The 15,161-nt window shown below is 47.3% G+C and overlaps 2 protein-coding genes across 6 annotated transcripts in view; one reads left to right on the forward strand and one right to left on the reverse strand.

Annotated features, from left to right (window-relative positions):
• The window catches only part of LOC310831628 (uncharacterized protein), a 466,313-nt gene extending 457,775 nt beyond the window's left edge, over nucleotides 1-8,538 (reverse strand). The window contains exon 1 of the mRNA XM_083712533.1: nucleotides 7,245-8,538. Within this exon, the coding sequence (XP_083568659.1) occupies nucleotides 7,353-8,534 (1,182 nt within the window). The 5' untranslated portion in view covers nucleotides 8,535-8,538 and the 3' untranslated portion in view covers nucleotides 7,245-7,352. The remainder of the gene's footprint in view (nucleotides 1-7,244) is intronic.
• ERBB4 (erb-b2 receptor tyrosine kinase 4) overlaps nucleotides 1-15,161 on the forward strand; it is an 837,205-nt gene that overhangs the window by 703,923 nt on the left and 118,121 nt on the right. The gene's annotated exons all lie outside the window — the stretch shown is intronic.

A 15,161-nucleotide genomic window follows, 5' to 3' on the forward strand; every position in this document is an offset into this window, starting at 1 on the left:
CATACAGTTCTAAGCATACAAGGGAACCCCATACTCTCAGTTTTCATGCAATTTGCTACGGTGCCCAAGGAAACCAGCTGTGTCATCTAACCCTTAAATTTTGACATGATGATCAAAAGTCATGACAGTTCAGCTCAGCTCTGTTTAAATCTTAGGAGAACCCAGCTTTTCTCTAATCCGGAGTCTTATGGGGGAAATGAAAAGAAAAGAGTACCTTCAGAATATGTAGTTAGGTACTTCCTTTGCCACAACACACAAGATTTACTCTTGGCTTTATATTTCCTAAAGCGGTTTGGAAAGATTTATTGTGCTTGCCTAGAAAGCTACCCAGAGCACATTCAGGGGTCTGATAGGAGCCAAGGAACATTCAGTGACCCCCCTCAGACACTTATTTGTGTGGCCAGAGGCAGTTTTGGATGTTTGCATTTTAATAAAGGTAAAGAGTAAAGGGACCCCTGACCATTAGGTCCAGTTGCGGATGATTCTGGGGTTGCGGTGCTCATCTCGCTTTACTGGCTGAGGGAGCAGGCATACAGCTTCCGGGTCATGTGGACAGCAGGACTAAGCTGCTTCTGGTGAGCCAGATCAGCGCACGGAAATACTGTTTACCTTCCCGCCAGAGCGGTACCTATTTATCTACTTGCACTTTGATGTGCTTTCGAACTGCTAGGTTGGCAGGAGCTGGGACCAAGCAACGGGAGCTCACCCCACTGCAGGCATTCGAACCACCAACATTCTTAGAATCATAGAATCATAGAGTTGGAAGAGACCACAAGGGCCATCGAGTCCAACCCCCTGCCAAGCAGGAAACACCATCAGAGCACTCCTGACAAATGGTTGTCAAGCCTCTGCTTAAAGACCTCCAAAGAAGGAGACTCCACCACACTCCTTGGCAGCAAATTCCACTGTCGAACAGCTCTTACTGTCAGGAAGTTCTTCCTAATGCTTAGGTGGAATCTTCTTTCTTGTAGTTTGGATCCATTGCTCCGTGTCCGCTTCTCTGGAGCAGCAGAAAACAACCTTTCTCCCTCCTCTATGTGACATCCTTTTATATATTTGAACATGGCTATCATATCACCCCTTAACCTCCTCTTCTCCAGGCTAAACATGCCCAGCTCCCTTAGCCGTTCCTCATAAGGCATCGTTTCCAGGCCTTTGACCATTTTGGTTGCCCTCCTCTGGACACGTTCCAGTTTGTAAGTGTCCTTCTTGAACTGTGGTGCCCAGAACTGGACACAGTACTCCAGGTGTGGTCTGACCAGAGCAGAATACAGTGGCACTATTACTTCCCTTGATCTAGATGCTATACTCCTATTGATGCAGCCCAGAATTGCATTGGCTTTTTTAGCTGCCGCGTCACACTGTTGGCTCATGTCAAGTTTGTGGTCAACCAAGACTCCTAGATCCTTCTCACATGTACTGCTCTCAAGCCAGGTGTCACCCATCTTGTATTTGTGCCTCTCATTTTTTTTTGCCCAAGGGCAATACTTTACATTTCTCCCTGTTAAAATTCATCTTGTTTGTTTTGGCCCAGTTCTCTAATCTGTCAAGGTCGTTTTGAAGTTTGATCCTGTCCTCTGGGGTGTTAGCCACCCCTCCCAGTTTGGTGTCATCTGCAAATTTGATCAGGATGCCCTTGAGTCCATCATCCAAGTCGTTGATAAAGATGTTGAATAAGACCGGGCCCAAGACAGAACCCTGTGGCACCCCACTAGTCACTCTTCTCCAGGATGAAGAGGAACCATTGATGAGCACCCTTTGGGTTCGGTCAGTCAGTCAGTTACAAATCCACTGAGTGGTAGCATAGTCAAGACCGCATTTTACCAGCTTCTTTACAAGAATATCATGGGGCACCTTGTCAAATGCCTTGCTGAAATCAAGGTAGGCTACATCCACCGCGTTCCCTTCATCTACCAGGCTTGTAATTCTGTCAAAAAACGAGATCAGGTTAGTCTGAGATGACTTATTTTTCAGAAATCCATGCTGACTATTGGTGATCACAGCATTCCTTTCTAGGTGCTCACAGACTGTTTGCTTAATGATCTGCTCCAGAATCTTCCCTGGTATTGATGTCAGACTGACTGGGCGGTAATTATTAGGCTCCTCTCTTTCCCCCTTTTTGAAAATAGGGACAACATTTGCCCTCCTCCAGTCTGCCGGGACTTCGCCTGTTCTCCAGGAATTCTCAAAGATGACTGCCAGTGGTACTGAGATCACATCTGCCAGTTCTTTTAATACTCTTGGATGCAGTTCATCTGGCCCTGGAGACTTGAATACATCTAAACTAGCCAAGTATTCTTGTACTATCTCCTTAGTTATTCTGGGCTGTGTTTCCTCTGCTGAATCATTTCCTCCAAATTCTTCAGGTCGGGCATTGTTTTCTTTATCGGAGAAGACTGAGGCAAAGAAGGCATTGAGGAGTTCAGCCCTTTCTGTGTCCCCTGTTTGCATTTCACCATCTTCTCCTCTGAGTGACCCCACTGTTTCTTTCTTCTTCCTTTTGCTATGAACATACCCATAAAAGCCTTTTTTGTTGCTCTTAACCAGATGGGCAGGGTACAAATAATATATTATTATTATTATTATTATTATTATTAATTATTATTATTATTTAACCTCTCTAGCAAGCCTGAGTTCATTCTGTGCTTTAGCTTTTCTGACTTTGTGTCTACACGTGCTGGCTATTTGTTTGAATTCCTCTTTGGTGGTTTCCCCCCTTTTCCATTTTTTGTACACATCCTTTTTTAATCCTAACTCAGTTAAAAGTTCTTTAGATAGCCACCCTGGCTTCTTTAGGCACCTTCCATGCTTCCGTCTCATTGGTATTGCCTGAAGTTGGGCTTTTACTATCTCCCTCTTAACAAACTCCCAGCCATCATGAACTCCCTTTCCTTTTAGTATTACTGTCCATGGGATCTCACCCAGCACTTCCCTAAGTTTTATGAAGTTGGCTTTCTTAAAGTCAAGATTGGCAAGCCCTAGTCTCTGTGGTTTAACCCACAGCGCCACCCGTTTCCCTTTTCCTTTTAATAACGGCATCTTTTTCTGTACCCACTTCTGCAACAGTTTTCTGTATCAAGGCTGAAAATGGAAGGGGAGGAAGAGGAAAGGCTACCTTTAGCTGAGTGGTGAATGTTGTTTATTGAATGGTTTATCATAATGAGGTTGGCTGTGCTGCACTGGGCGTCACCCTACTGGGTCGGTCTTTGTTATATTTTCTGCAGTGTTTTTTATTACGCCTGCTGGTTCAGAAGATCTCATTATGCATGGATGTTCATTTCAAGCTGTCTTGACTTTTGCATAAAGAGTAGCAAAACCTGCAGAGGCCCTCGGTTGGCTTGCCGGGGCCAATAGCCTCTGGTGATGTCCTTTGAAGTTTGGCGATTGGTTCGTGTTTCTAAGCAATATCCACTCAGGACTGAAATCTCAGCGGCCTTTCTCATGCATCTGTGGTCTATATTTTAGGCTTTAAGGGGTATTTTCAATTCATTTTGCTCTTTGCAGCAGATATTCTGTCAGAGAAGCAACTGAGTTTTCTCTTGAGATTGATTTGGCAAATTTGAGTGACTTACTGAAAAATGAAGAGAAAGGCTTGTCTAATATTTCAAAAGCATACTTGCCCCTTAGGTTCATGGTAGGATGGGGGCTGTTTTTTTAAAGTTGGGAAGCTGTGTCCTTACAGATGTTTTAGACTGCGGCCGTTGTCAGCACCCACCCACTCCAGCATGGCCAGTGGGTGGGGAGATTGGAGTTGTCGTGCAGTAATATCTGGCAGGCCACAGGCTCCTCATCTCAGATTTATTTTCTGGTGCTCATGTGGTAGAACAGACAGCTTGGCTTGCTATTGAGTTAAGTGGCCGGGTTTTCACTTGCGCAATCTCTTGTGTTGGCATTGGGGCAGAGATAGTTTGGGATTCTCCTCATGACATTCTCCTCCATGCTACTGTACATCAAACCCTAACGTTCTCTAGGCAGCATAATTTAAGCAAGGAGTTGCAGTCTTACAGTGCAATTCAGTGCATATCTATTTAGAATTAAATCCCAATATGGTCAACTATTGCCCAGCCTCAAATCTTCCATTCTTGGGCAAGGCGATTGAGCGAGTGGTTGCTGAACAACTCCAGGCACGCCTGGAAGAAGCGGACCATTTGGAACGCTTTCAGTCGGGATTCAGGCTTCATCATGGGACTGAAACTGCCTTAGTCGCACTGGTCGATGATCTCCGGTGGATTAACAGATTGAGATTGAATCCTGACAAGACAGAAGTACTGTTTTTGGGGTACAAGGGGTGGGCGGGGGTGGGGGATTCCCTGGTCCTGAATGGGGTAACTGTGCCCCGGAAGGACCATGTGCGCAGCCTGGGAATCATTCTGGACTCACAGCTGTCCATGGAGGCACAGGTTAATACCGTGTCCAGGGGAACTGTCTACCAGCTCCACCTGGTATGCAGGCTGAGACCCTCCCTGCCCGAAGACTGTCTCGCCAGAGTGGTGCATGCTCTAGTTATCTCCCGCTTGGACTACTGTAATGTGCTCCATGTGGGGCTACCTTTGAAGGTGGCCCGGAAACTACAACTAATCCAGAATGCGGCAGCTAGACTGGTGACTGTGAGCGGCCACCAAGACCATATAACACCAGTCTTGAAAGACCTACACTGGTTCCCAGTACGTTTCCGAGCACAATTCAAAGTGTTGGTGCTGACCTTTAAAGCCCTATACAGCCTCGGTCCAGTATACCTGAAGGAGCGTCTCCACCTCCATTGTTCTGGACACTGAGGGCCTTCTGGCGGTTCTCTCGCTATGGGAAGCCAAGTTACAGGGAACCAGGCAGAGGGCCTTCTCATTAGTGGCGCCCACCCTGTGGAACACCCTTCCACCAGATGTCAAAGAGAAAAATAACTACCAAACTTTTAGAAGACATCTGAAGGCAGCCCTGTTTAGGGAAGCTTTTAATGTTTAATAGGTTATTGTATTTTAGTGTTTTGTTGGAAGCCACCCAGAGTGGCTGGGGAAACCCAGCCAGATCAGATGGGCGGGGTATAAATAATAAATTATTATAATATTATTATTATCCCTTTTTACGATCTTCACATTGATTAAAATTTGCATGGTTTTCGGTGTTTACTAGGTTGTAAGGACATGGCCTCTACCATCTAGGAAGAAGATAAGAGGCAGACATGCCATGTATGCTACAAGTTGCTGATGGTGTGGAGTGCCTCCTTTAAAAGTTTGCTTTTTGTGAACGATATCAGGTGATAAGAAGGGTGTGTTTCTGATGCTTGATTGGGATGCCTGTTTCACAGATGCAAAACTTCACTTGATATTACAGTGACGGAATACAGAACATGGTCATGTGAATTCAGCTGTAACTCATTTACCATTTCTTAGGGCATGGCAGGTGCTCTTAGCAGCACCATAGTGAATTACAGTCCAAACTGTATTTCCATTTGTTTCTTTCTTGGGAGGCTGTCAAGTCTGCTTATCACATTTTACATTCAAATAATTCCATAAGTGTTACTTTCCAATAATAATAATAAGCCAAGGTAATAAGCAGTTTGATACACTCGAATGTCAGGGAAGGAAAATCAGATCCTGGGGGAGATCCTTTTAACATCTTGTGAATATAAAAGAATTCTAAAATTACATTAACCAAGGCAAAGCATAGCGTCACTCGAGAGGGAGGCTAGAAAGTACAATAAAGAGAATGTTAGCCAGGAAAATGGGCAGAATCAGATTTTCTCAGGAAAGAAAGTCAGGCTCTGATGTTGCCAGCCTCCCATAGGGTATTTCCTTCTTCAGGGAAAAAGAGAAGCTGTACATTTGCAACTCAGAGCTCTCTCTATATATATATAACTCAGAATGCAATTGTGCAGAGATCTCTTTCCATACCTCCCACAATCATGAAACTAACAATCACATTTCAGAATATTTTGAGCAACCACTTCAACAAGGTCCAAGTGTCCTTCCTTCAAGAATCTAGGTATCATCCCAGCTTTTATTTTATTTTATTTTCTGTGGGTGAAGATCATTCCCAATTTCACTCTTCATTCCTTGGTCGGTTTCAAGGGATAAGAGAGAAGAACAGTTTGTTCTTTCTAGCCCAGCACCAAGATGAATAAAGACCTTGAACCACAGCTCCTTTGCTCTTGTCCTAGAAGGTGACGGGGAAAGATGGTTTGCAATGCCACCCACTGAATCCATGCCATATCGTGAGCCTTATGGACCGCATGGAGAGTGTGGCAAAAATAATGCAAATTATCCTCCTATGGGCTAAGTCCCATGGAGAAATAACTAGTCATCTTTGGCCAGCTTCAGTGGCTGAAAACTACTTTCCCCATTGCAGTTAGGCTAATACATCTTTGTGCACAAAATAAAGCTGAGATCAGGATTCTCATCTGATAGAAAATTGCTTGGGCTCCAAGCAGATTTCCACACATTAAAAAAATCCAGTTGAGGAACACTAGTACATTTCCTGCACCTCTTCGGCGCGGCTCAACAACCTTGATTATAAGCCGAGAGAGAGAGAGCAAGCCTCCACCGTAAAAATTGCTCTAAGATTAGGACCATTTGGCCGCATTGTTAGAGAGCAGCATTTTCCTTTTTATTCTCCTTGGCAGCATTTGATTGATAAACGTGCTAGTTAGGAGCAGCTTTCGTTATTTTGAAGCAGCCAGGAGTGAAAGATGGACAGACTGTGTGTGCAGAGGGAGGAAGCAGGGGTGAGCGGAAAGGTTGGGAGGAGGTGAAGGGATGTAGCTGTGGTTCAAGGTCTTTATTTTTCATTAAGGAGTCCTGGCTTACAGCTCTCTGAAAAGCCTATCAGGGAGTGAACAAAGGATGGGTTTAATGACTGTCATCTATCAGCTGTCCACATTTTAAACTTCAAGATGTCTCTATTCCCAAAGCTCCTTGCCATGACAAGGCTAATTGTATAATTATTATGCTATACCGACACACTCACACTAGCAAGGACCAGGGCGAAAGGCTGAGATAATTATCACTCCAAGCAAGTACATTAACATAAAATGTAGTTTACTAATGGGGCTGCTCTGGTAGGAAGTTCAGTGGGAAGCAGAGAAGAATTTAAACCAAGGACTTATCAAGCCATCTCAAGATCAAGATTCTCTGCTTGTTCGTCAGCTATATTTTATTTTCTTGCTTATGCTGAGTAGGATTCTCATCCATTCCCTCTCTTTTCCACAAGGTACAATATGAAATGCTACCATACAAATAATAAAACTTTACATATTATGATGGGATAGTGAGCTGCTTGTGCGTAAAAGCTTGATCCCTCTGGGGTTTGGCTGGTCATCCAAACCGAGGCACTAACGGAGCCCCCAAAGCATGACTCCGTCAGTCGCTGGTAGAATCTGACAGTGGGCGTCTACGGAATTTACGCCAACATAAAAGCTGTTTGACGGACATGCGCCTTCGTGACTCTCTGCGTGACAGTTTCCGGCGAAGGGTGGGAGTTCCTAATGGGGGTTTTGTTACCTCTTCGCTGTTCTCACTAGAAGTATCCCAGAGCCTCCCCTCCGCTGTGACTCCTGCACTCCCCCTGCTGGTTCCTTCCTCTGCTGCAGATTCTCTCCTATTCTCCTGGAGCCTGTCCACCACCTGTCCCTCCGATGGCAGTTCCCTGACATCCACCTCCCCCCCAGGGCCCCCTTCACCCCCTCCCGCCTCCTCTCCCACTGGCGGTGAGGGCGGAAAGCCCCTGAAGGAACTCTCCTCGTCATCCGAGGATTCAAACACTTCTAGCCACGGCGTACCGTCTCTCTCCCCGTCTTCCTCTTCTTCGTCGGAGTCGGCTTCCTCACCCACCCCTGACTCTGGGAACCCTTCAAACTCTCCTTCCTCATCGGTGGTCCTAAAGTGTTCCCTTCTAAATCGTGCTACGGGTTGCGGTTTTCTTGGGAAACGCTGATGAAATGTTTCTATTAAGACCTCGTCATTGACTACCTCTGCTGGTACCCAAGTGTTTTCCGACTCTACTTCCCCCTCCCATTCTACCAGATATTCCACCTGATTCCCCTTCCACCTGGAATCAATGATTCCTGCCACGTTCATGTCGCGCGCTCTCTCTTCTATCACGGGCGTTTGGGTGGCCTCTCTCTCACGCTCCCCCCACTCACGTCCCTCTCGGTACGGCGACAGTAATGACCTGTGAAATACTGGGTGTAATTTCATGTGACTGGGCAGCCTGAGTTTGAATGCTACTGGGTTGACCTGCTGTATGACCTCAAAGGGTCCCAATCTTTTGGGTCTCAATTTCTTACTCCCGCCCTTGAACGGTAGTCCTTGGGTGGATAACCACACCCGGTCTCCCACCCTTATAGTTTCACCTTCCCTCCTATTTCTGTCTGCTTGCTTCTTATATTCTTCCTTGGCTTTCTCTAAGTTAAGTTGAAGCTGACGGTGGATCGCTTCCATCTCTTCAAAAAAATATTCCGCCGCCGGCACGCTCCACCTCTCCCCTCCCTCTCCTGGGAATGCCCGGGGGTGACACCCATAATTTGCCAGAAAGGGACTCATCCCTGTGGACACGTTTTCCGCGTTGTTGTAGGCAAATTCTGCTAGAGGTAACTTATCCACCCAATCATTTTCTCTGTCTTTTACATAACACCTCAGGTATTGTTGTAAAATCCCGTTTGCCCTTTCCGCTTGCCCATTTGTTTCTGGGTGCCGGGCAGTTGAGAAATTGAGTTCTACGTGCAGTAAGCTCATAAGTTTCCTCCAGAACCTGGAAGTAAATTGTTTCCCTCTGTCGCTCAAAACCCTCAAGGGGGCGCCATGCAACCTAAAAATATGTTCTACAAACAACTTGGCGGTTTCCTCCGCTGTGACCGCATGTGAACAAGCTATAAAATGACACATCTTGGTTAATAGATCTACCACCACCATGACAGCTGTTTTGCCTTTGGATTTTGGCAGGTCCGTCATAAAATCTATGGATACTGCCTCCCATGGCCTTTCTGGCGTGGGTAAGGGTTGTAATAGCCCCGCTGGCGCCACCCTCTCTCCTTTCGCTCGCTGGCACCTGTCGCAACCCCTGACATATTCCCGTACGTCCTCCCTCACCTTGGGCCACCAAAACTCCCTGGTAACCAACCACATGGTTTTGTGCTGTCCAAAATGTCCCGCTGTGGGGCTGTCATGCAACTGCTTGAGTACTCTGCCCCTCAGTTCCCCATCGGGTATGTACAGTGCCCCTTTGTAATACAATGCCCCGTTCTTTTCTTCAAACCCCCCTGTGTTCTCCTCTGTCCTCCTGAGCTCTCTGAGTTTCTCTTGGGCGTATTCATCGTTCTCAGTACCCTCTATCAGTTCCCTCTGCCCCACCAATGCCGCCCCACACACCCAGCGGTCTTCAGGGATTACATGCCTTGCCTCAGGCGCTCCCTCCCCCTCTAAGTACTCAGGTTTCCTGGAAAGAGCGTCCGCCCTCACGTTCTCGGAGCCGGGCACGTAACGAATCTCAAAGTGGAATTTGGAGAACTCCTGGGCCCATCGCACTTGTCTCTGGTTCAGCACTCGGGCTGTTCTCCAGTATTCCAGATTTTTGTGGTCAGTTCGGACTTGAACCTTGTGCTGCGCCCCAATCAGCAAGTGCCGCCATTTCCGGAATGCTTCATGAATGGCGAGCAGTTCTCGGTCGTATACTGTGTAGTTCCTCTCGGATTTGTTCAACTTCCGCGAGAAGAATGCACACGGTCTCCATTCAGACGTATCTTTTCCCGGCTGGAGAAGAACGGCCCCCACCGCTCGGTCTGACGCGTCAGTCTCTACTCTCATTGGTTGTTGTAGATCCACGTGCAAAAGTTGCTCTTCCGACGCAAACGCCTGCTTTAAACGTTCGAACGCCCGCTGCGCTTCTTCCGTCCAAACAAATTTCTTTTTGCTACTAAGACAATCCGTGATGGGCGCTGTTAAATGGGCAAAGTTTTTGATGAACTTCCTATAGAAGTTTCCGAAGCCCAGGAACCTTTGCACGTCCTTCTTGGTCTTTGGTGTTTTCCATTCCAGTACCGCTTGAACCTTGCTGGGATCCATGGCCAATCCCTTGTCAGACAACCGGTACCCCAGGAATTCCACCTCCCTGGTATGAAACTGACACTTCTCCAGTTTCACCCACAGCCGGTTTTCTCGCAGCTTGCTCAGTACCTCTCTTACATCTCGCACATGCTGCTCCTCATTCTCTGAGTACACCAGGACGTCATCTAAGAACGCTACGCAGTTCTTGTAGAGCAGTGGCCCCAGGACGTGATTCATGAATGATTGAAAGCAGGCGGAGCCCGCTTGTAATCCGAAAGGCATAACCCGGTACTCAAAAGCCCCCAAGGGGGTGAACATAGTGGTCTTCCACTCATCCCCCTTTCTCACACGTATCAAGTTATATGCCCCCCTAAGGTCCAGCTTGGTAAAAATTTTCCCTTTTCTCACCCGTGTTAGAATGTCATCAATTCTAGGCATAGGGAAAGTCACTGGTTCTGACACTGCATTTAGGGCCCTGAAATCACATACAAGCCTGGGCCTGCCCGTGTTTTTTTTGTCCACAAAGAACACTGGGCTGCCCCCCACCGCTCGTGACTCTCTGATGAAACCTCGCTTGAGGTTCTTGTCAATGAACTCCCTTAACTCCTGCATCTCACTGTCTGACATTGCATACAGCTTGCCCACTGGCAATTGTGCTCCTGGGAGTAAGTTAATTTGACAGTCAAAGGGTCTGTGCGGGGGCAGTTTATCTGCTTCTTTTTCGCTGAATACGTCAATCAAGTCAGCGTATTGTGGTGGCACCCTCCCCTTGTCCATCACTTCCATCCCTGCTAGAGTGGCCCTGGCCCCTGCCTGAGCCTCTCCCTCCTTGCAGTGTTCTAGGCAATGTGCTGATCCAAAGGAAACCACTCTCTGATGCCAGCCTACTAGCGGATCGTGTAGTGCCAGCCAGCTCATTCCCAAGATAATAGGAGCTCCTCCCAAGGTGGCTACGTTAAACGCTATCAGTTCTGTGTGTCTTGCCACCCTCATTATCATTGGTACAGTTTGTTGGTTCACTTCTCCTCCCAACAGCTCCCTCCCATCAATCGTGGTAACCTGCAAAGGCTTACTTAATGGGATAGTCTGTATCTGGTGTTCAGCTGCAAACTCCTTACTCATGAAATTACATGAGCTACCTGAATCCAATAGCGCTTTTATCTTCAGTGGGTGTCCGTTTGCCAGTTCCAGCAACACCTCTATCACAAGCGCTGGTCTTGGAGGTTCCGGCATGGGCACATTCACTACTCCCTGGCCTGGCTGCTGTGCCCTGATGTTGGCAACCAGGCGTTGGCTTTTACTTGCTCCGTGATTTCTTCTTCCTCCTTCCCCCCAACAGTTCCCGCCATCCCTTGCCATTCCTTCCTTTGCGGACAGACTCTGGCAAAGTGACCTGGCTGTTGGCAGAGCTAGCATCTCTTGCCGCTCTTTCCCTCCTTCTTCCGCCCTTCACTGGTGTTTGAAACTGCACGCGCGCGCGCTGTTCCAAGTTCCATCGGCTCTGCTGGCGGGAAAGGCTGCTCCAGAATCTCTGGAATGCGGAAGTCCTTCCAACGTTCCCCCTTTCCTTCCCGCTTTTCCATAGCTCTAGCCTCCTGGCGTGCTCCTATGGACAGCGCTGATTTAGTCAGCTGATCCATAGACTCCGCCCTAGGCGCCCGGGAAAGTTCATCTTTCACTGCCGGAGAGAGACCTTCTTCAAACAGCATTTGAATAGGTTCACTAGCAAGGTCCCACCCTAGTCTATGAATCAGCATGGTGAACTCAGTCCAGTACTCACGTACAGATCGGCTCCCCTGTTTACACGCCATTAACTGTCTGCGCACCACCCACTGCTCGATCTCGCTGGAAAACATCAAGTCCATGGCGCGAAAAAACTTCATAGTGTCCTTTAAGATTTCATTATTGGCTGCCATCAGGGGCCGAACCCAGTCCTTCGCCCCTCCCTCTAGATGGCCAATCACGTACGCCACTCTAGAGTTCTCATCGGGGAAGTCATCAAACAGTAGATTGAGAGCATATTGCATCTCTGTCCTAAAGGCTTGATAGTTCCTGGGATCCCCCCCAAATTTCTGCACCAATCCAGGCACCCGTCTGGCAAATGGGGTGGTTTTCCCTTTATCCGCATCTTGAGCCCTCCTCTCCTCGAGCCTCGCCGTTTGCAGCGCCAGCTGGACCTCCAACGCCCTGTACCTTTCTTCCAGGCTTGGACCTGCTCCAGCTCCTCCGGTTCCGGCTGGTTCGCTCATGATGCCCTCTGCTTGCACAAGCTGCTTTCAAAGACTGTCAGATTGCTATGATGGGATAGTGAGCTGCTTGTGCGTAAAAGCTTGATCCCTCTGGGGTTTGGCTGGTCATCCAAACCGAGGCACTAACGGAGCCCCCAAAGCATGACTCCGTCAGTCGCTGGTAGAATCTGACAGTGGGCGTCTACGGAATTTACGCCAACATAAAAGCTGTTTGACGGACATGCGCCTTCGTGACTCTCTGCGTGACAGTTTCCGGCGAAGGGTGGGAGTTCCTAATGGGGGTTTTGTTACCTCTTCGCTGTTCTCACTAGAAGTATCCCAGAGCCTCCCCTCCGCTGTGACTCCTGCACTCCCCCTGCTGGTTCCTTCCTCTGCTGCAGATTCTCTCCTATTCTCCTGGAGCCTGTCCACCACCTGTCCCTCCGATGGCAGTTCCCTGACACATATGTTTTAACTTCTTTAAAAATAAAGATTGCTAAAACGAACCATTAAATGCTTGCTTAAAGGGCGGGGGGACCTCAAATTGCCCCCAGAAGATACTTGGATTCTCATTCCGATGAGCCTCCAGGGCAGCTGTTGGAGACATCACCACTGAGAACTCGTAACTCTAAATAAACATGCTAAACCAGAGATATTGAACTTTAGAGAATGGTCTTGCCTACGTTAGAAATTTCAACAGGGTATAGAGGAGGTTGGGAGCTCTCCCTTACCTCTGAGCTGTGCTCCTGGGGGGCTTAGGATTGGGCAGAGGCCTCTCTCTGCCTGGCTCTGCCAATGATAGGTTCTTCCACTGGTAATGATAGGTTCTTCCAGGGTGTTTTGAGGATGAGGTAGCAGAGCTCGCCAGGGATCTGCTGGATCCTGTTGGCCCATTGCTAGCTGAGGGACCTCGGAAAAAATGTGTGTGCCCCCCCCCCCAATGCACATGTGATCTCAGGGACAGGTCACAACAATGTAAAACACAAGATACAACAAAAGTAAAAACAGAATCCACTTTAAAATATGTATGCAGGTCCTGGGTTATTTGATTTATTTATCTGAAATTATATAGCACTGTTCATAAAATATAGCCCAGCAGTTCTACACACTCAAAATACAATAAAAACTTCACACCCAAAAGGGGAGGGGAAAGTGGGGGGAGGAGAAAGTTAAACACAGACAAATTGTTGTAAAAAATAGAATAGAATCATAGAGTTGGAAGAGACCACAAGAGCCATCGAGTCCAACCCCCTGCCAAGCAGGAAACACCATCAGAGCACTCCTGACATATGGTTGTCAAGCCTCTGCTTAAAGAGCTCCAAAGAAGGAGACTCCACCACACTCCTTGGCAGCAAATTCCACTGTCGAACAGCTCTTACTGTCAGGAAGTTCTTCCTAATGTTTAGGTGGAATCTTCTTTCTTGTAGTTTGGATCCATTGCTCTGTGTCCGCTTCTCTGGAGCAGCAGAGAACATGTGATGCCACAGTCAAGACCTCCTGGAATAGGAAGGAGTTTTACCTTATATGTGGAATAATGGCAAGGAGGTTGTGCAAACCTCCCTTGGAAGGGGGATCTCTGAGAGGGGGCTGCAGCAAATAAGACCTTAGGGCCTTATCAATAGATCTTAAGTGCCAGCAAGCTGCACTGCACACATGGAAATCTGAGGCTTGGGGTTGGCAACAAGAAGACCTTTTCAGTTGTGGCTCATTGCTCCTGGAATGTTTTCTGCAGTGAGGCCCGCCTCACTGACATCTTCTGAGCAGCAAGTTCTTTCCTTTCCTCCAAGGCACCTGATGAACATGATCCAGCTGTATCAAGGCCGATGCCCTTTGTTAGGTGACTAACATAACATATAGTACATTATCGTACCAGCCACCTAATAGTACTTTATGCATTGAGAACAAAGCAGGATAAAGTGGAATACCATAGGAAGAGAATATGATCCTGTTGGAAAGAGTGTACAGTTTCTTCTAGTTTGTCAGGTGACTTGATCCAAATTGTTCATGTGCCGTGTTCTCCCAAAAGAGATAGCGGTCTGCAGATTTTTAAAAATTGTCTTGCAATTGAGTGCATGCCAAGTGATATTTCTAAAGGGTTACCAGAAGAAATGAAGCTCACCTCACCGGGTAGTATGGGAACACTGACTTGATTAACATGGTTGCAAAGCGGCAGCTATCCTACTGGACTGAAGACTAATTTCCAACAGAGGCAAAGTGCTTCGTTCCCCAGAGTCCTTTTGAAAACTACAGCACTCATCAGACTATGTTCCTCTAATTACTACAGTATTATTAATTATGGCTAACACATTGCAAAGAAGGGCAGCCATAATGCCCTTGGAGAGCTGCCAGTGAAGCATATCATCCCATTAATTAAAGGTTGTATGTTTGGATATTTTCCTGTTCACTCTCCTCCATTTTCAAATTCCCTTTCCCTCTTGTGTGATATGACTCATTTCTGCTTTCTCTTTCTTCCTTGCTGCCATTTTCTTCATGCTCAGCCTCTCACTTTCTCCCTAGTCACACCTTCTGCAAACAAAGTCATCTCCTTCCTCCCTTTGACCATCATTCTGTGCTCTCCGACCAGGGGCAGCAGACTATTATTAGCCAATCTAATCTGATGCAGTTTCCTCTTCCCTTCCACAGCAACAACAAAACCGCAGCCTGTGAGGTGGGGGGAGAGAAGAGAATTGACAGCAGAAGGGTTGTCATCAGGGGTGGGGAAGGGTTGCCCAGCCAGTGGCAAGGGATGATGGGAGGTGTAGTTCAGCAACATTTGGTGAAAGGTTCCTCACTCCTGGATTATCATATTAACAGTGGACTAGCTATTTGTTAACTTCACTTCATTTTAATCTGAATTATTAAGTGAAGGGCAAAAAGCTGCCAGCAATTTTTACAGTGG

Source organism: Podarcis gaigeae, assembly GCF_964106915.1.
Source record: "Podarcis gaigeae genome assembly, chromosome: 1".
NCBI classification, from domain to species: Eukaryota; Metazoa; Chordata; class Lepidosauria; order Squamata; family Lacertidae; genus Podarcis; species Podarcis gaigeae.